Below are 21386 nucleotides of genomic sequence, written 5' to 3' on the forward strand. Positions count from 1 at the left end.
GCACCACCATCCCTCCTTCTTCTGTGGAGTCAGGTGCATAAGCCACTTGATTTTAGGAGAGGAGGGTCCCAATCATGGACCAGGTGCCTATCTCTGAGAGAAAGGTGAGGCTTAGGACACACCCCTCTTGTCAGCATCTCCCATTAGCTAGCTAAGGTGGCTCCCCACCTAGTGTGCTGGCTCTTTTGAATCACAGTTTAAGGCACCTGTCTCTCCCCATTCATTGTATAGGGAGTCTGCACATGAGGCTCAGGCTTTGTGGATCCCATTTTTGTTCCTGTGATTTGCTAGATGCCCAAAAGTTAGGCATTGCCACACCGAGGTCCCTTTGTGGATCTGGTCCTTGTAACATTTCTGAAAGGTTTTAAAATTAAAAAACAGTAGATAGTCTCTCTCATCGACAGAAGTTGGTCCAATAAAAGATATCACCTCACCCACCTTGTCTCACTAATGTCCTGGGACCAACACAGCTACAACAACACTGCACACCGTAGATTTTTTTTTAAAACATGGGAAACGATGTACAGTATCAAACCCATTCTGAAACACAGTGCCAGAGTACATTCCCGGGTACTTACAGGAATAGAGCGATGAAGAAATTGCATTGATGCACATGCCCCAACATCCAATCTCGACTCCTCTTTCATAGGTAAGGTAAGCTGTGGAGTTATGTGGTGCATAAGGATTTCCGTGGTATACTATCTGAAATACACCACAAAGTGCAGGTGAGTGCTCTGCATTCACACAGAGTCTCACATCCAAAGGAACCGGAGTTCCCAGTGTTGGACCTAATTTCCTTCAGGTGGGGAGAGAACTAGAGACCAATTACACAACTCTCTGTAGCCTTCAAGTGGTGCACTTCATTTTTCTTTTCTTCTCTCCCCTCTCACTTCCATTTTCTGTTTCCCTCCTTCTTTATTATTTTCTAACCTGTTTTTGCCTCTTCCCACCCACTGGGACTCTCCCTCCCTCCCAGTTTCCCACCATCTCTCTCTTCCCTCTTCTCAAGTTCCTCCCCCTTTTCCCTGTTTATCTCCCTCAGCTAGCTCCCCACAGTCCCTCTCACACTTGCCTTGCGTCCCACCCTTCTTGTTGCCCTCCTCTTCTCTCCGGATTATCCATTCTCTAGGGCTCTGTTTTCTCCTTTTTCTCACTTTGCCTTTTGCTCCTTTCTTCCTTGTCCTCCTCCTCTCTTCTCCTCCCAACCTGTCCCTCCCTTTTTTCAACCACCTATCCCCCCTCACTTGCCTACAGTCAATCATTCTCAGTCCCTCTCACTCTGCCACAGTCATTCATTCTCTCTCTCAGACTCATCCTTACACTCACGCATACACTCTTCCTTCCATTCATTCTGTCAGACTTAGTCTCTTATTCACCTCTCACCCATTCTCTCCCACGCTGCCATATATTCACATGCACACTCCCTGGGAAACACACACTCCCTCTCCCCTAGTGGCATCTAGCAAATGGTTGGGGGCCAGAAGAAAGCAGGCTGCTGGGTGGGAGGTGTTGGGATAACCAGTGGGAAGGACAGCAGCTGCTGGGGATGTAGTCAGGAGCCTGACTGAAAAGAAGCAGCTGGGGCCAGAGAGGCAAGAAGAAGGGAGAACCACATGGTTAGGGTAGAGCACGGGGAGCCACTGGTTTGGAAACTGCTTGGAGAAAGGGAGAGCTTCAGGGGCCCTGAAAGGAAGGAATCACCAATGGCAAGGAGCTGATGTCATGCTCCAGAGAAGGCACCACAGCACAGTCTAGAGGCCATGGAAGGGGAAGCCTGTTCACAAAGGAGGCAAAAGGGCTGAGCTGCAGAGGGTTGTATTGCCCTAGGGAAGCTTTTCTGTTATGCTTCCAGATGAAGGGTGCGCATGGCGACTGCTACTCCAGTGCGCCACAGCAGAGCCTATTCAAAAGCAGCAGCAGGTCTTTAATTAGTACCCTTTCAATGAGCAGCCTTACAGAGCAGAGCACTGGTGTGTTTGCAACAGATCTCTGTGCTTTGTTCTAAATAGTTAAATGGGAATAGATGTCCTTGCAAGTTCCAGGAAGCATGATTAAAATCATTATTTTATCTCTTTCAGCCAAATGTACATCAAAAGGCAGGAGGCCCTTCCCCACCCCCGCTACCCAACAGATCTAGTTCTATAATGAGGACCTGAGGGCATTCATCTGTCCTTTACAAAACTCTCAGTCAGCTGTTCTAGCAGTTACTGACCCTGACATCATTGTCACAGCATAGGCAAGTGCTTAAAACAATCCCACGAGAAGATTACTTTTGGGGTATGTGAGGAGATGTGTACCTATCTTACCTGTCCCATGAAGTCAGTGAAGAAGAGCATGTTGGAAAGGAAAGCTGTCCACCCGATGAGGTGGCTGATGCACAGACAGCGATAGTGGGAAGGCATACTTAAAATTGCCTTCAGAAGGCATTTAACAGTCATCCGTGTCTGAACCTGGAAGGAACAATTAACAACAAACAACAGTGTTGCTGCTTTGAAAACTAACAAAACAGCTGCCCGCGGGTCGGCAAGATCTCAGCTTTTTTCAGTACTGGGCCTTTTCTGTTTGTTTCACTAGGAAGATTCCCTGCAATCTTGACAGTCTCTTTGTTAGGTTCAGTAACTACATATTTGTATCTTTCTTTTCTATTTGGTATCAGCAGAACTAGTGCATTGGTTAGCGGGCATTTAATGAAGTCAATGGATAGACTCACAATGACTTTGATGAGAGATGGATCAGCCCAATATGGTGTAGTCTTTCTTGATATTAAATATTACTATTTATTTCCAACTTTTCTGTCAAACTGTTTTTCAGCAGCAGATTGGGTTTTCGACTAAATGGAATTTTTCATGAAGTGTCAGAATTCAATTTTTTCACAGAAAAACTGAATAGCAGAAAATGAAATGTTTAATCTGAAAATCAAAATATTTCTATTGTGAAATGCTACAGAGGTGCCTCCTGGGAGTCGTAGTTCAGGTGCCCCATATTCCCATTCTCCTCTGTGGGCTGGTCTCCCCACCCAGACTTCAGCTCCCATCACACATTGCTACCACATTGCCTTTATATACCACCTCACCATGAGGTGACACCATGGTGCCTGATGGGACATGTAGTATAGCCAGGGAGCTTGGCGTATAGAAAATAATGAGAGCACAGGGTACCTGAATTACAGCGCCCATGAGGCACCGTGGTGGCAGTTCAACATTTTCATATTTTGGGTTTGGCCAAAATATTTTCTCCAAAAATCAAAATGTTCCATAGGGGGGAAAAAACTTTCTGAACAGCTCTATTTATTTGTATTACAATGGCACCTAGGGAACCCAACTGAGATCAGGGATCTAAGCACTGTACAAGTACACAATGAGAAAAAGTCCCTGCCCTGAAGAGCCTACAACACAAGGGCCGGATTGTGTTAGCCTTATTTGTGTTGAGTAGTGCCTTACATCACAAATAATCCCATTGAAATCAATGGAACTACCCAAGGAGTAAGATAGTATTCAGCATAGGTGTCACAATTTAGCTCTAAATAGACAAGATGTGACAAATGGTGGGAGAAAGAAATACCATCATCCCATTTGACAGACAGAGGATTAAGGCACAGGGAGAGATTAAATGACTGGCCCAAGCTCACACACAATTTGTGGCAAAGCTTGAACTGACCCCAGATCTCCTGAGTCCCAGTCCAATGCTGTAACTACAAGACCATTTACAAAGAGAGGTTTTCTTACAGTCTACATACAAGAACTGTTTTATGTGAATCTGAAATAGACTTTATGTTATTAGGCATTGGTACCATGGCTTATTTGTTTGAACAGTGTAGAGCACTATATTGGTGGGCATTAAATAAAAAACCCACGAATTTACCAAACAGCCCGAGATTAGGCAATTAGGTTTGGCTAAAATAATCTTTCCCTCACTTGTGTTTCTCCTGAAATCTTTGTAGCTAATTAAAAAACTTCAGTGGGCCAAAATCTACCCTTTCATGTGAACGGGTGGACGGGGAGGGAGGCAAATGGGAGTTCTTGGGGAGGAGACATCTTCCCTTCTCCCCTACCTTTTGCAGAAGGGTTAGCAAAGCTGGATAACATTGTAAAATACAGTGACCGCAGTAGTATATGAAAAGTGGTGGAGTGAAACACTAAATAAACTGCACTGGGGTATCTACAAGATAGAAGGTCTCTGAGCAGTCTGTGCAAAGCAAAAAGGACAGGAGACGTGGGGTCCCCATCACATGCACCTAAATGTGACCTGTTTTTCGAAAGCACCAAGCACCTAGCAGCTCTCAATGAAATCAATTTGAAATCAATGGGATTATTCATGGGGATAAGTGCCACTCAATATGGCTAAGGGTTACAGAATCAGGCCCTAAACGATCTGGCCACATGTTAGAGGACAAGCATTCAGTGCAGATGTCTATTCATATTATAACAACTCAATCACAATGAAGAACCAGGAGTTTAGTCAAAAGATTCATAATACATACTGAAAATCTATGATTGCTTTTAAGGTATCTAATCTTGGAACAACACATTGGCATTAATTAGATTAGCTAATTCACTGGTAGCCCTTAAAAAGCACAATCATTCCTTTTTGCAAAAATTATGTTAACAGAACCGTTTCTCTTTTAGTGAAAGGTCTTTATAAAGCAATTTGCAAGTGATTTTTAGTTCATATAGTATTTCTGATTTTGTAAACGTAGGGTTTTTTTAGTGTCGTTCAAGGGTCGGTATTGAACTCACAAATTTTCACAGAAGCTTTCAACAACGTCAATTTATATTTGATACAGGACAGAAATCAGTTTAAGAGGGAATTGCAAAAATAATCCAAGCCTGTCTCATTGAAGGCAGATCAGCCTGGCTTCAGGTTGATACCTCTTGCCGAGACAATAAATATGCAAGAGTGTGATCCTAGAGCAAATATGAGCCTGAAGGGGTGCTTGTTTGGAAATAAAATATAAAAGGGGGACAGAACAATAGGAACCTAAGTGGTTTAGCAGTGGTAGTAAATGAATGTGGAAAACATTCAGCGGATATGGCATGAGATAGACAGAAGATGTGTCTCTAGGGAGGCATTGGAGTGGTACACACATTTGTGGCAAGGCGAGGGTGTCTGGACTGATACTGCTAAGCCACACACATCAAAGAAACATGAGATGCATAAGAATGCTACAAGTCAGGTGGAGGAAAAGAAGATGACACTGAGAGACACAAGACCCTCAATACCAGCATCTGGGTCTCTGGCAAGTTGCTCAGCCAAAAGGTTAGAGAGGAAGCTAGTGGAACAGCAAGAAAAGACAGGTTGGGTTTTCTGAATTATCATGTGTGATTGATTCACTGACATTAGCTTGTTCAGTGAGTGGCTAGCTGTATTATGCCGCCTGCTTATCATGTTCTTATGTGACCTGCTTTCTCTGTTCTCAATAAATCTCCCTCTCTGAGAACTTCTGTGGCCAAAAGGAGTGGTGGGTGTTCGGCACCTCGAACAATCCGAGGAAGGGCACTCCTGGTGAGCAATGGTGGTGAAGGATGTTGGCTGCTACAGCTGGGCTGAGGGGATGGCAAGGGGAAAGCAGGGAGACATTGTAATGTATTAGTTCCATAATTCTGACAAATTGATTATTTGTTGTTTGTCTCTTTCTTTTTGTCTTCCCTCCAAGCAGGGCCTATCATCCATTCTATGTTCGTACAGCTCCTAGCACAATGGAGCCTCTAGGTGCAAGCAGAATACAAACACACACCTAAAATCAGGCCACTTTTATCTAGGAACCTAAATGAGGATTTAGGTGCCTAACTTTAAGCACCCATATCTGAACATTTTGGCCACAGGATATAACTAGTTTCCAAAGATTTAAATCAGAGACACTTGCACATAAGGGAAGCAAAACAGGCAGCTCTCTAGCTCATTACTCGTGGTTAGGAACCAAACACATAGATTAGCATTTCATTTTCCTAGGCTACCACAACAATGCAGTGAAGATTCTTAACACTTCTAGTCAACATAACTGCAAAAACAAAAAAACAAAAAAGACTGCCTATTTCACTTGGCTAGCATTATGCTAGAGACACAATGTTCCCATGTTTTTCAGAGAGAATCATCTCAGCGATTTTCCAAGTTGCCTTGGCTTGAAAATAAAAGGCCTCAATGGAACGTACAAAATGCATGTGCCAATTTACAACTCTTCGGCACCCGCTCCCACCTGGGGAACACTGGAGAAGTTATAGATATAAAGTCCCTAAGTAACAAAACGCAGCAGCCAGTCGTTTACCACTGACTCACAGTTGGCGTATCTGATTAAGAAGCAATTAAAACAAAATCAGCATTGCCAGGATTTACTTTTCCAAGATCTGAATACCATACTTAATTAGAGCAGTGAACACTGATATTTTGCCGTTAGAGCTTACATGTGTATGTGCCATTGACTTCAATTGGAGCTGTTCATATGTATCAGAGGGCAGCTGGGTTTCTCGTTCTTTCTACACTATATGGTGTTAAAGCTCATTACAAAGTGGTATACTGCTAACCCCATCTGGGGAAATATTGGGAAACAGCAGCTAAAAAACTTGCCCGAGATTATATAATGAATCCATGGAAGAGTCTAGAATAGAAAACCCAGATTTCCTGCTCCTCAGTTGCCTTCTCTAAGCAGTAAACGATGCTGCCTGTCCTGTAGTTTTCACCAATCTGGCTGATGATGACAAACTGAAGAAAAGTAACTATCCCTAGAAGACTGTTACTGCTTCCATGTTACTTTTCTAGAGAACCTGAGGGTCTAGCTGACCACATCACTTGCAGTTGCATCACAGGCTCCAGGATTGGAGCTATGACCTTCCCCAAATGGAATGTTACAGGCTACAAAACAATTACCTGTGTCTGTGGTGTTTCGGTGGATTTCCCCAACTCAGATAAAATCTTTTTTTCAGCATATCCTGGTTTTAAATAACCATTGGTGACACTCTCGATGGAACCATACTCGGAGGGTCCATCCACTTTCAGCAAGAGCTTAGTTTCTGTACTGTCATCTCTGAGAGGGGCTTCGGGAATGCTGCACAAGTGTACAGTAAGACAGATTAGGAAAACCAAAGCCGCAATGATGAACATCACCTGGAATTCCGATCCCAAAAATCTTCCTAGTACAGAATTCCCCCAATCCATAGCACCAGTTAGGTAACCCAGGGCACCACCCAGACCTGGAGAGAGAAAGAAAGAAAACTCCACTGGCATTTATTAAAAACAAAACAAAAACCCAACCCCCAGTAAGTTACTGAAGAATTATTATTAAGATGTCATAATACCTATGAGGGAATTCCCAGCATCACAAGAAATTAGAGTTTTTAGTGAATCCCTGTGTGACTGGGTGTATAAACCCCGCACGGGACAGCAAAGGATTCAAGAGCAGTTATGGGCTCAGGAGGTCCCACTCCTCCGTCAGTGCTGAGCAGATTTGAAGGGGAGCCAGCCAACCCAGTTGGGGACGGACAGGGCAGGGGGAAAGACCAGCTCTGGAGGATGACGCAGCCAGACCCAGACCAGGAGGAGGAGCGTCAGGGAGCAGTAGCTCTTATGGGCCGGAGATAGGTGGGCAACCCAGGAGGTAGGACATGAGGTTTGCCAGGACAAACTGCAGCCTGCTGCAGGGAAGGGGGAGCTAGGAAGTGACCTAGGAAGGCACCCCAGAGTGAAAGCCACAGGACTGGCCTCGCAGGGCCCTGGATTGGAACCTGGTGGAGCAGGAGGACCCAGGTTCCCCTACTTCCCCCAGCACAATTGCTAGGTGGGGTGACTGCCAGAGACTACAACCACGAGGCGGGGTGACCGCCAGAGACTGCAACCACAAGGCCGCGGGCTCTGGACCCATTCACACCTTGGCATAGATAGTTATCGAGTCATGACATGAAACAGCTTCCTAAATTCTAGTTCATCTGGATATAAAAATCCAAGTGCTTACACAATAGCTTGTTGTTGTTTTTAAATAATGAAATGATTTAATTTAATGTTCATAAGAGAAGCTGGATTGACAGCCCTGGGGTACAAAGTCCTCCCACAAGCCCGATCCCAAAAATCTTCCGAGTACAGAATTCCCCCAATCCATAGCACCTGTTAGGTAACCCAGGGCTAGTGTGAGGATAACAGCATGGACTACAGCAGTGCAGGCTCCGTCACACCCCACCCCAATGTTCTTCAAGCCTGATTTGGAGGGACCATTTCAAGAGGCTGAGATGGGAGTTCATCCCCTATGGTCCACTCAGTCCCTGGCCTCTAGACGGAATGTGCCATGATCTGAATTAAATCTAATACTACCACAATAAGCATTGTATCCATCGCATTCCTAAATGGTGAGTTAGTTGCAGAAGTGTGAGGATAAGTTTTTAATAATCAGTTATTGCTCCAGCAGCCTCTTCCTTTCACTGCATTTTGCTACCACACAGGCAGACACACCACACAGCCACCAAAGGGGAAATCAAAAACCAGGGCCGGCTCTGGCTTTTTGGCCGCCCCAAGCAAAAACAAAAAGAAAAAAACTGGGCGGCCAGAATGGTAAAGCAAAAAAAAAAAAAAAAACCTGCGGCGTGGCCGGAGCGTGGGTGCAGGGGGGACCGGCTGGGGGGGGGGGGGGAGAGGGAGGGTGCGGGCAGGAGAGAGAGAGAAGGGGGTGGCCAGGGCTACAGCAGGGGCGCTGCCACGCGGGCCCTCCCATTGCGCCGCCTCCTGCCGCAAGGGCTCCGCTCCGGTCGGCGGGGAGGGAAGGAAGAGGACTGCCCTGCAGGATGCTCTGGTTCTCCGCGCCGCCGCCCCCTACAGGGCAGCCGGAGCGGAACAAAAACAAAACAAAACAAAACAAAAAAGGCGGCCGTGCCGCCCTAGGATTGGGCAGAATGCCGCCTCGAACAATCTGCCGCCCCAAGCACCAGCTTGCTCAGCTGGTGTCTGGAGCCGGCCCTGTCAAAAACCACCCATTAAAATAAAGGCTGTATTGGCAGCTGCTACTCCATGCCCTGTGGCACGCAGGCACTTAGATCTACCTATGCATTGTCGTGGAAAAAGTCACCCACGCATTGATTTTAGTTCACAGACTCAAGCCTGAGGCCAGTTTATTGCAATACGTACCAACGCGTTGGGATGACAGTCCGAAAACTGTCACACTTAGCAGCAGCTCGCAGGCTGCTTTATTCTGTCAGACCGCAAGCATATTACAAATAATACGTCATTTATGCGAAATAAGAGTAGGGGTCTGTTCCTTTTTCCCGGTAGCTTCCTCATTATTTACGAGAATTGGGTACCTACTGGGTGGGGGGTGTTCTTGGTGGTTTTGACATGGATGGTACTTGGCAGCAGCGGGGGTGTTGTTTTTCGTCAGGGTACATATTGTTTTCCGGGGGGGGGGGGGGGGGGGGGTTTACAGGACGCCCAAAGATGATATATGATTGGCTGATGGCAGGTAGCTGACCTTTACTAGAAGCAATTTCTTCATATCAGCCATTACTATGTTTCATCAATGAGCAGTTATCATGTTTTTCCATCAACCAGTTGATGAATTAAGGAGTCTGCTCAAGTACGGAAATATATTTCACCAAAATATATTTAAACGAGCAGCATCTAGGCATGCTGACAAAATCAATTTGTATATTTACAAAAGGGCCCCATAGGGAGAGATGGGCTGCAACTTGGTTTTTACGGGCCTTCCCACATTATGAGCAAGGCACACTGGGCAAGTGCTGCAATACTGCTGTGCCACTGCTACCAAGTGTGGGGCAAACCAATGTTGTTTAATTGATAGTATCATTGTTTTGTTCCAGGTGGGCCTTGAGTGGGCCTGACTGGTATATAAGGGCAGTCAGCAGCGAACCAGCTGAGCGGCGAACAGCAGAGGCTAACAGCAGGAGTTTGCCTGGGAGCTGTCCAAGAGGAGGTACGCTAAGTGCTGCATTAGGGGGGCTGTGTTGGTGGGCCTTGAGTAGGCCTGACTGGTAAATAAGGGCAGTCAGCAGCGAACCAGCTGAGCGTCGAACAGCAGAGGCTAACAGCAGGAGTTTGCCTGGGAGCTGTCCAAGAGGAGGTACGCTAAGTGCTGCATTAGGGGGGCTGTGTTGGTGGGCCTTGAGTGGGCCTGACTGGTATATAAGGGCAGTCAGCAGCGAACCAGCTGAGCGGCGAACAGCAGAGGCTAACAGCAGGAGTTTGCCTGGGAGCTGTCCAAGAGGAGGTACGCTAAGTGCTGCATTAGGGGGGCTGTGTTGGTGGGCCTTGAGTGGGCCTGACTGGTATATAAGGGCAGTCAGCAGCGAACCAGCTGAGCGGTGAACAGCAGAGGCTAACAGCAGGAGTTTGCCTGGGAGCTGTCCAAGAGGAGGTACGCTAAGTGCTGCATTAGGGGGGCTGTGTTGGTGGGCCTTGAGTGGGCCTGACTGGTATATAAGGGCAGTCAGCAGCGAACCAGCTGAGCGGCGAACAGCAGAGGCTAACAGCAGGAGTTTGCCTGGGAGTTCGCGTGGGGAGAGCGCACTGAGGCTTTCATCTGCAGGTTTCTCTGAGTAGTTCCTGCAACAGTTGAGGAAGCTCCTAAGAAGACGGTGATATGGAAGGTGAGCAATCAGCTGTTGTAACCTGCACAGGTTGTGCCATGTTTGTCTTTCTTCCGCAGGACAGAAGTGACTTTGTCTGTACAAAGTGCAAGCTGGTCTCCATATTGGAGGAGAAGGTTCGAGGGCTGGAGAAACAAGTATCGACTCTGCGTTGCATAAGGGAAAATGAAGATTTCCTGGACAGACGTCAGGAGATGCTTCTACGGCCACAATGTTCTGAAGATTCAGAGCAGGCGCAGCAGGGACAGAAGGATTGTGAGGAGGTTTGGCAGCATGTGACCTCCAGAAGAAGAAAGAGGAGCGTCCATGCACCAGCAATGGAGATACAGGTGAGCAATCGTTTCCATGTTCTCTCTACAGGTGCTAATGCGGAGAGTGGACTAGATGGCCCATCTGAGGGAAGGGAGCAGAAGGAGACTCCACCGATTGGAAGGCAAAAGATGCACTGTCCTAGGGATGGGGGTTCCACGACCACCACTCCCAAGAGGAGGAGGAGGGTGGTGGTGGTCGGGGACTCCCTCCTCAGGGGGACTGAGTCATCTATCTGCCGCCCTGACCGGGAAAACCGAGAGGTCTGCTGCTTGCCAGGAGCTAGGATACACGATGTGACGGAGAGACTGCCGAGACTCATCAAGCCCTCGGATCGCTACCCCTTCCTGCTTCTCCACGTGGGCACCAATGATACTGCCAAGAATGACCTTGAGCGGATCACTGCAGACTACGTGGCTCTGGGAAGAAGGATAAAGGAGTTTGAGGCGCAAGTGGTGTTCTCGTCCATCCTCCCTGTGCAAGGAAAAGGCCGGGGTAGAGACCGTCGAATCGTGGAAGTCAACGAATGGCTACGCAGGTGGTGTCAGAGAGAAGGCTTTGGATTCTTCGACCATGGGATGGTGTTCCAAGAAGAAGGAGTGCTAGGCAGAGACGGGCTCCACCTAACGAAGAGAGGGAAGAGCATCTTCGCCAGCAGGCTGGCTAACCTAGTGAGGAGGGCTTTAAACTAGGTTCACCGGGGGAAGGAGACCAAAGCCCTGAGGTAAGTGGGGAAATGGGATCCTGGGAGGAAGCACAAGCAGGAGAGCGCAAGAGGGGAGGACTCCTGTCTCATGCTGAGAAAGAGGGACGATCGATGAATTATCTTAAGTGCCTATACACAAATGCAAGAAGCCTGGGAAACAAGCAGGGAGAACTGGAAGTCCTGGCACAGTCAGGGAACTATGATGTGATTGGAATAACAGAGACTTGGTGGGATAACTCACATGACTGGAGTACTGTCATGGATGGATATAAACTGTTCAGGAAGGACAGGCAGGGCAGAAAAGGTGGGGGAGTTGCGTTGTATGTAAGAGAGGAGTATGACTGCTCAGAGCTCCGGTATGATACTGCAGAAAAACCTGAGAGTCTCTGGATAAAGTTGAGAAGTGGGAGCAACAAGGGTGATGTCGTGGTTGGAGTCTGCTATAGACCACCAGACCAGGGGGATGAGGTGGACGAGGCTTTCTTCTGGCAACTAGCAGAAGTTGCTAGATCGCAGGCCCTGGTTCTCATGGGAGACTTTAATCACCCTGATATCTGCTGGGAGAGCAATACAGCGGTGCACAGGCAATCCAGGAAATTTTTGGAAAGCGTAGGGGACAATTTCCTGGTGCAAGTGCTGGAGGAACCAACTAGGGGCAAAGCTTTTCTTGACCTGCTGCTCACAAACAGGGAAGAACTAGTAGGGGAAGCAAAAGTGGATGGGAACCTGGGAGGCAGTGACCATGAGATGGTCGAGTTCAGGATCCTGACACAAGGAAGAAAGGAGAGCAGCAGAATACGGACCCTGGACTTCAGAAAAGCAGACTTTGACTCCCTCAGGGAACAGATGGGCAGGATCCCCTGGGAGAATAACATGAAGGGCAAAGGGGTCCAGGAGAGCTGGCTGTATTTTAAAGAATCCTTATTGAGGTTGCAGGAACAAACGATCCCGATGTGTAGAAAGAATAGTAAATATGGCAGGCGACCAGCTTGGCTAAACAGTGAAATCCTTGCTGATCTTAAACGCAAAAAAGAGGCTTATAAGAAGTGGAAGATTGGACAAATGACCAGGGAGGAGTATAAAAATATTGCTCAGGCGTGCAGGAGTGAAATCAGGAAGGCCAAATCACACTTGGAGTTGCAGTTAGCAAGAGATGTTAAGAGTAACAAGAAGGGTTTCTTCAGGTATGTTAGCAACAAGAAGAAAATCAAGGAAAGTGTGGGCCCCTTACTGAATGAGGGAGGCAACCTAGTGACCGAGGATGTGGAAAAAGCTAATGTACTCAATGATTTTTTTGCCTCTGTCTTCACGCACAAGGTCAGCTCCCAGATTGCTGCACTGGGCAGTACAGCATGGGGAGAAGGTGACCAGCCCTCTGTGGAGAAAGAAGTGGTTCGGGACTATTTAGAAAAACTGGACGTGCACAAGTCCATGGGGCCGGATGCACTGCATCCGAGGGTGCTAAAGGAGTTGGCGGGTGAGATTGCAGAGCCATTAGCCATTATTTTTGAAAACTCATGGCGATCGGGGGAGGTCCCAGATGACTGGAAAAAGGCTAATGTAGTGCCCATCTTTAAAAAAGGGAAGAAGGAGGATCCGGGGAACTACAGGCCAGTCAGCCTCACCTCAGTCCCTGGAAAAATTATGGAGCAGGTCCTCAAGGAATCAATTATGAAACATTTAGAGGAAAGGAAAGTGATCAGGAACAGTCAGCATGGATTCACGAAGGGGAAGTCGTGCCTGACTAACCTAATTGCCTTCTATGATGAGATAACTGGCTCTGTGGATGAGGGGAAAGCAGTGGATGTGTTATTTCTTGACTTTAGCAAAGCTTTTGATACTGTCTCCCACAGTATTCTTGCCACCAAGTTAAAGAAGTATGGGCTGGATGAATGGACTGTAAGGTGGATAGAAAGCTGGCTAGATTGTCGGGCTCAACGGGTAGTGATCAATGGCTCCATGTCTAGTTGGCAGCCGGTTTCAAGTGGAGTGCCCCAAGGGTCGGTCCTGGGGCCGGTTTTGTTTAATATCTTTATTAATGATCTGGAGGATGGTGTGGACTGCACTCTCAGCAAGTTTGCAGATGACACTAAACTAGGAGGCGTGGTAGATACACTAGAGGGTAGGGATCGGATACAGAGGGACCTAGACAAATTAGAGGATTGGGCAGAAAAAAACCTGATGAGGTTCAACAAGGACAAGTGCAGAGTCCTGCACTTAGGACGGAAGAATCCCATGCACTGCTACAGACTAGGGACCGAATGGCTAGGTAGCAGTTCTGCTGAAAAGGACCTAGGGGTCACAGTGGACGAGAAGCTGGATATGAGTCAACAGTGTGCTCTTGTTGCCAAGAAGGCTAACGGCATTTTGGGCTGTATAAGTAGGGGCATTGCCAGCAGATCGAGGAACGTGATCGTTCCCCTTTATTCGACATTGGTGAGGCCTCATCTGGAATACTGTGTCCAGTTTTGGGCCCCACACTACAAGAAGGATGTGGAAAAATTGGAAAGAGTCCAGCGGAGGGCAACAAAAATGATTAGGGGTCTGGAGCACATGACTTATGAGGAGAGGCTGAGAGAACTGGGATTGTTTAGTCTCCAGAAGAGAAGAATGAGGGGGGATTTGATAGCAGCCTTCAACTACCTGAAGGGGGGTTCCAAAGAGGATGGAGCTCGGCTGTTCTCAGTGGTGGCAGATGACAGAACAAGGAGCAATGGTCTCAAGTTGCAGTGGGGGAAGTCCAGGTTGGATATCAGGAAAAACTATTTCACTAGGAGGGTGGTGAAACACTGGAATGCGTTACCTAGGGAGGTGGTGGAGTCTCCTTCCTTGGAGGTTTTTAAGGCCCGGCTTGACAAAGCCCTGGCTGGGATGATTTAGCTGGGAATTGGTCCTGCTTTGAGCAGGGGGTTGGACTAGATGACCTCTTGAGGTCCCTTCCAACTCTGATATTCTATGATTCTATGATTCCCCTGCTCCCTACATGTTTTATTGAGGTTTTATTTCCCTTTTTCTTTTCTTATAAATTTTTTTTTAATTCTTATTTAGTGCGAGTAACATTAGAATATTCTTTTATTTGTAATCTATGCCAATGTAAAAATAGTTTCTGTTTTATAGCTCCACGTCCCCAAGGAGCCTTGGTATTTATATTGTTAAGCAGCAAGGTCTAAATAACATGAGACAGTACAGTATCTTTGGATCATGTCAAAAAAAATTTTATACAGGCCTATAACAGAAATTTAGGTTGACAAATGACATATTTGCATTTGCCCCACCATAAATTTTTTTAAAAAGAGATGATCAAGCTCAGATATTACTGGTTATTATTTATTTACAGAAGTTTGGTGTATCTATGCTTGAAAAAACCTTAAACACAGAATATAATGTTCCCTAGAAGAACTGCAATTTGAATGGGGTCCTGTGGCACCTTTGAGACTAACAGAAGTATTGGGAGCATAAGCTTTCGTGGGTAAGAACCTCACTTCTTCAGATGCAAGAAGTCTTGCATCTGAAGAAGTGAGGTTCTTACCCACGAAAGCTTATGCTCCCAATACTTCTGTTAGTCTCAAAGGTGCCACAGGACCCTCTGTTGCTTTTTACAGATTCAGACTAACACGGCTACCCCTCTGATACTTGCAATTTGAATGTATTTTAAAAAGAAGAACAGGAGTACTTGTGGCACCTTAGAGACTAACAAATTTATTAGAGCATAAGCTTTCGTGGACTACAGCCCACTTCTTCGGATGCATATAGATGCATATGTAGTCCACGAAAGCTTATGCGCTAATAAATTTGTTAGTCTCTAAGGTGCCACAAGTACTCCTGTTCTTCTTTTTGCGGATACAGACTAACACGGATGCTACTCTGGAACAATGTATTTTAAAACTTCCATTTTACATATGTTCTGGTACTGTCTCTTTAAGAGACAAATGCCTCATATTATGTTAACTCCTGATTAAATATCCATATGGGTCTGGCCTGGTAGGTCATGTTCTAGAATAGCTTTTATAACTTGGTTATTAAATTGAAATCCAGTAATTAAACATTTTTGCACTGCACCCATCAGTATTTATGGCAGCAAATCATAATTTGTTAATAAATGAGCCCCCATTGTATAAGTTTATGACACTGTCAAGACAACCGGATGGCTTAATGGAGAGAGCATGGGTCATTAACATGTATATGTTTTAAGTCCAAAGTGAAATCCTAAGTGAAACAAAACCCATAGTCTCTGCACAATTCCTCCATAATGGATAACCACACCATCTAGGCATATAAATCTTTACATGGGAGTTAGAAATATGAAAACTTCCCTATATTCCTCTTTAATAATACATTATTAGTTTAGGATTAAAAAAAGAACAACATCAACATTTTCCCTGAGTGATCAATATTAAATAAACACAGTAACTAGTATTTTTTCTCAAGGATAACCGCTCGCAGTGTGGACTGAGAAGCTCTACTAAGCACTTTACCGGGGTTTGACTGATTATGACCCTTATTCATTGTGTTATGTTGACTTAGACTGCGTGCCTTTCAGCACAAGGACTGCATCCTTGCTTGATCTGAACCTACAATACTTCTGGACACATGAAATATCATGGATGATAATAATAATGATTACACTAAGAATGTCTTTTTGAGGAAAATGGTCCTTCCTCTTGTGCAGCAATGAATAAGATTAATATTTGGAGTCTGTTTCATCACAGATCAGCGTCACTTACAAATGAGATTTGCAGCTGCACAACTCAGCATTTGGCAATTAGGCCCGTATGGTGTCATCATATGAAAAAACAACCTCAAAGAGGAAGGGATGCATTTAGTGTACATGCTATAGAGACTCACATCTTCATTTGCACATAGAGGTCTGTCTCATCTTACGCGGGGGTTCCGTTCCGCAGTTAGCGCGGAAAGCGAAAACCGCGTATAGTCAAAATTACATTGAGTTCAATGGCGGGCAGAATCGCCCGCACTACAGGTACAAGATTAAAATTGTTATTTTTCTCTTTTTTGTTTTGTTTTGTTTTTGTTTTTGCCAACCGTGTAAAGCTGAAATTGCGCATGTTAAATGCGCGTAAGATGCAACAGACCTGTAACTAACAGTTGTGCTCTTTGTCAAACAGTTTCTATCTAGATATGTGTAATGGATGAAATTAACTTAAATTGCAAAAAGCCCAAGTAATCAGGCTCTATGAGAATAAAATGTAGGTGGGCAGGAAATTCCCACAAGATCTTTGCCAGTAGCCACTATTCCATCCTCAGGAATTGAACAACTATCATAGATGCCACAGACCATCAGGTCAGCTCCTATCATAGCCCTTCCATATTGGCCTATCCAGGGCTAGCTGGAGACCCTTTTAGTGCAGGCAACTTTCTGTGATCTCCTGTGTATCCTCAACATGGGACTTAAGGGGAACAGAGAGCCTTGCCCTCTCCTTCTGCAACATAAGTGAATTTCACACAGTATATAAAAATGTAACAAACTGAACCAAAACCCTGGACACAAACACCCCCCAGATTTGTGGAAATTTGGATTTGGCCTTAAAACGTACAGATCTACAGCTCAGTGGTTTGAGCATTGGTCTGCTAAACCCAGGGTTGTGAGCTCAATCCTTGAGAGGGCCATTTAGGGATCTGGGGCAAAAATCTGTCTGGGGATTGGTCCTACTTTGAGCAGGGGTTGGACTAGATGACCTCCCGATGTCCCTTCCCACCCTAGAATTCTATGAGTCTATTAACTTCATCTTGGCCTGTACATCTATATAACAAGTTGGCCTCAACCTGCATCTGAATACCATTGAAATTTGGGTCCAATCGATGCAGCTTAGGCATCTCTCCTTCTCTTTTTAATAAAGGAGTGTTATTCCTTTCAACAGTTGTTCTTTACTTTTCTCTTCTTTGGACACTGAATCCAGATGATATTCACTAACTTTTGCCTGGGGTGGGGGGGCAGGGAGGGACTCAAAACAGGCTGCAAAACTCAGTATGTCTTTTTGAAAAGTGGGGAAGGGAGAATGTTGAGCAACTTTGTTCAATCACCCTTAACCCTAGGCAGGAATTTTTGCAAATGTCATTTTCAGGCTATGTGTGGAGCTTTCGGCAGCAGAATCCCTGCAGCTGTAGTCACAAGCTGACCTTTTCCAGAATAAAAGCCCAGCAACAATCACTCGTGACTGAGGCATAGGATCAGATGATCAGTTCCTTCAAGAAGATTAGAAGTGCGGCGAGAGGAAAAAACCCTACTGCTCACTCTCTGCCCCCAGAGACAGTGCGTGAGAGAAGGGGGCCTGCTTACCTGTGAGGAGAGCATGGTAATGAAGACCCTTCTCTTTATCCTGATGAGAGCAAACATCAAATAAATACGCTTTGATGGGACCATCAATAAAGTCAGCTGCAAAATCAAAGAGCACTACGCCCAGCATGGTTATCACTATGGCCCAGGTCCGCTGCTTGCCTCGCTCGGGGATCAAAGCTGCAAAAAGAAAAATAAACTCACTCTTACAACAGCCCCCGACTTTGCAGTAGTTTATAGACTAAATGCAACAGAGCCGTGACCCTGACAGGGATATTTTATTTCTCCCTCAGTGCCTGCAAACAATGTCTTCATATGGGTACACACATCCCAGTTAACCCAGCTCAAGGGAAAGCTAGCAGCACAGCAGATATTGGTTTAGAGAAATGTACTCTTCCCCTGAATAACCCATTATAATAGCAAAGGTAGCTTTCCACCTGGGCTGCTAAACTTCAATAACTTACATCTGGAGCTGAAACATAATGGTCTCTAGGATGTTATTCTTAGGCCTTGGCTACACTGGCCATTCACAGCGCTGCACTTGCTGCGCTCAGGGGTGTGAAAAAACACCCCCCCTGAGCGCAGCGAGTGCAGCGCTGTAAAGCGCCAGTGTAATCAGTGCCTGCAGCGCTGCACGCTCGCTCGCAGCCCTGCAAGCTATTCCCCTCAGAGAGGTGGAGTACTTGCAGCGCTGCGAGAGAGCTCTCACAGCGCTGGCGGCATGACTACACTCGCGCTTCACAGCACTGCTGCGAGTGTAGCCAAGGCCTTACAGAGTTTTGCTCAAGATTTCCAATGCAAAATAATCCCCAAGGAGTTGTTCTTATCTATTATTCACCAGCACTACACGTTCCCAAATTAAGCACATGCATGAATAATTACTTTCTTTGCTATGAACACCAACCCTGGTTTAGAGGTTTTGGAGCAGGGAGGTGGGGAAGGGCAATACTTATTCAGTTGCAGATACCAGATTTGAACCATGCAAATAAAATCTACTGTCAAATTAAACGAGTCATGTGTTAGCTCTTTAAACCTGTCTGGGCCTGGACATTACTTAGATGAACTTTGAAGCAACTGCACCAACATACAATAAATTGTACTCGCACATACAGAGGACAGAACAATCTGACAAATAACAGGCAGCATTAGGGTGGAACCTGGAAAAGATCATGTTGTTCCCCAGCTCTTTCAGTGAGACCAAGTAATGTGATGTCCCTGTTCTCACCTTTATTTACAGACAAAAAAAACCCTCTTTTCTTTCTGGTTCAAGAAGCAGGATGAGCTTTGTCTATTAGCTCAGCACGTGCAGCTCACTCACCTGAGACCATCATGTCCCCATTGAGGTACAAAGCCATACCCAGCAACATCAGAATGCCCAGAGCCAGGATGTAAGGGCGCCGCTTGCCCCAGCCAGAGGTGCAGTGGTCACTGGCTGATCCCACCACCGGCTGCAGCACAAAGCCCAGGATGGGGCTGATAAGCCACACCAGGCTGTAGAGGCTCTTGGGCAGCCCCACACTGAGCAGCACCGGGGTGACAAAGGCAGCCTCCACCGCATAGCAGAACTCCCGGCCGAGCATGGCCATGCTGTGCATAATCAGCCTTCCCGAGGGCTTTTTGACAGGCTCCACTGATCCAAAGGCGTCTCCTCCTGCCAAGGATTCCAACACAGCTTTTTCCTTCCCTCTGCTGCTGTCCATGCCAGCAATGCCCAGCTCAGATGGTGGTGGAAGTCCTGCACTGAAATCCTGTTTCGTTAAAGTCATTGGACTAGCTAAGCCTGATGTTCCTGTAAGTGGCTCAGAGAAGGTTTGTTCTAGCTCTGGATGACAGGGGGCCTGGCTCACATGCTGAGAGGGAAAGGTCTGGGCTGGAGGAGGGGCTCACATACTTTCCTGCCGCTGAGATCACAAGTTAGGAAAGGAGGGGGTGGGGAAGTGTATATGAAGATTAGCAGAACTGAGCTCCTGGCTATCTGGAGAGCTCCCAACTATCCATGAGTGAAGGATTATCTTTCCGGGGAAAGTAGAGAAAATGGGTGCCCATGTCTCGTGGGCTGGGGCATAGGTTTGGCTTGAAAACAAAACTACTCTTACTGCTATAAGGCAATTATAATACTAAGCACGTAGGCCCACATCCTTCCACTCAGCAAACAGCCTGAATACTGGGTTGCGTGCTCATTCTCCATGATAGTGGGAAGCAAAAATGCTTCTCCCAGACTGCTGAATAGCTGTAAAGTCACTTACACTACTATGGGCCGAACATGCCCCCTCCAGAGATCCAGAGAAGAAGGATCCACAGAGCCATCTCCACTGTTCCTTTGACAGAGAACTGCTACAGAACAGAGCTCTGTGTCAGATAGGTATTGTGCATGTCCTGCACAGCCCTCCCCAAAGCTTGCACTCCCCTGGCTTTCAATGATCCACACAGGTTCTGCTGCCTAGGGGACCTCAGCACCCACAGAGGAGGAGGAGGAGGAGGAGGGAGATTTGCTCCAGAAATTACCTTTCCTGGTAGGACTTCAAAGCACTTTACAAAGATAAATGAATTAACCCTCCCAATACGCCAGTGCAGTATTATCACTGGCTCATAACTTGAAGTGCCAGAGCTGGGAAACAGAATCCAGATCCCTTGATTTCAAGTTCTGTGCTTTAACCACAAGGCCTTGCTCTCTAAAGGGAAAGAAAAGTCATTTCTAAAGTTTCCTTACCTGTTACTGATCAGAGATTATACACTGAAGGGATATTCCACCATTCATATTTGCTTACGTTTTGCATTTAAATAAATCATTTAGGGCAAAGACCATACTTCTTGTACTGAGTACACAATAGGAACTCTGTCAACTGTGTGTGTGGGGGGAAATCACACTTCTATCTGCATATTTTGTACTAATTATTGTTACAAGATCACTAGAAGTAAAGAGCTACTTGAGCTACCAAATACAGGATAAATTAATCATAGAAATGTAGGGCTGGAAGGGACCTCAAGAGATCATCAAGTTTAGCCCCCTGCACTGAGGCAGGACCAAATGAATCCAGAGCGGTGGTTCTCAAAGGGGTACTGGTGACCCTCTGAGTGCGACCCCCCCCTTATAAATTAAAAATACTTTTAAATATATTTAACACCATTATAAATGCTGGAGGCAAAGTGGGGTTTGGGTTGGAGGCTGACAGCTCACGACCCCCCCATGTAATAACCTTGCGACCCCCTGAGGGGTCCTGACCCCCAGTTTGAGAATCTAGATCTAGACCATGCATGACAGGTGTTTGTCCAACTTGTTCTTAAAAACCTCCCGTGGTGGGGATTCCACAATCTCCCTGGAAAGCCTAGTCCAGAGCTTAACTACTCCTAGTTGGAAACTTGTTGCTAGGAAAGTTTTTCTTAACCTTACCTTAATCTCCTTTGCTGCAGATTAAGCCCATTACTTCTTGTCCTACCATCAGTGGACATGGAGAACAACTGATCACCATCCTCTTTGTAAAAGCCTTTAACATATTTGAAG

General features: G+C 46.1%; 1 protein-coding gene across 1 annotated transcript in view; it reads right to left on the bottom strand.

Moving 5' to 3' along the window:
• The window catches only part of SLC45A2 (solute carrier family 45 member 2), a 28658-nt gene extending 8913 nt beyond the window's left edge, over window positions 1-19745 (bottom strand). Inside the window, exons 1-5 of the mRNA XM_005312317.4 lie at window positions 19203-19745; window positions 17888-18064; window positions 6862-7184; window positions 2307-2450; window positions 579-702 (exon numbers count right to left, since the gene is read on the bottom strand). Coding sequence (XP_005312374.2) covers window positions 579-702; window positions 2307-2450; window positions 6862-7184; window positions 17888-18064; window positions 19203-19650 — 1216 coding nt within the window. The 5' untranslated portion in view covers window positions 19651-19745. The remainder of the gene's footprint in view (window positions 1-578; window positions 703-2306; window positions 2451-6861; window positions 7185-17887; window positions 18065-19202) is intronic.
• Window positions 19746-21386: the final 1641 nt, after the last annotated feature.

Source organism: Chrysemys picta, chromosome 6 (genome assembly GCF_011386835.1).
Source record: "Chrysemys picta bellii isolate R12L10 chromosome 6, ASM1138683v2, whole genome shotgun sequence".
NCBI lineage: Eukaryota > Metazoa > Chordata > Testudines > Emydidae > Chrysemys > Chrysemys picta.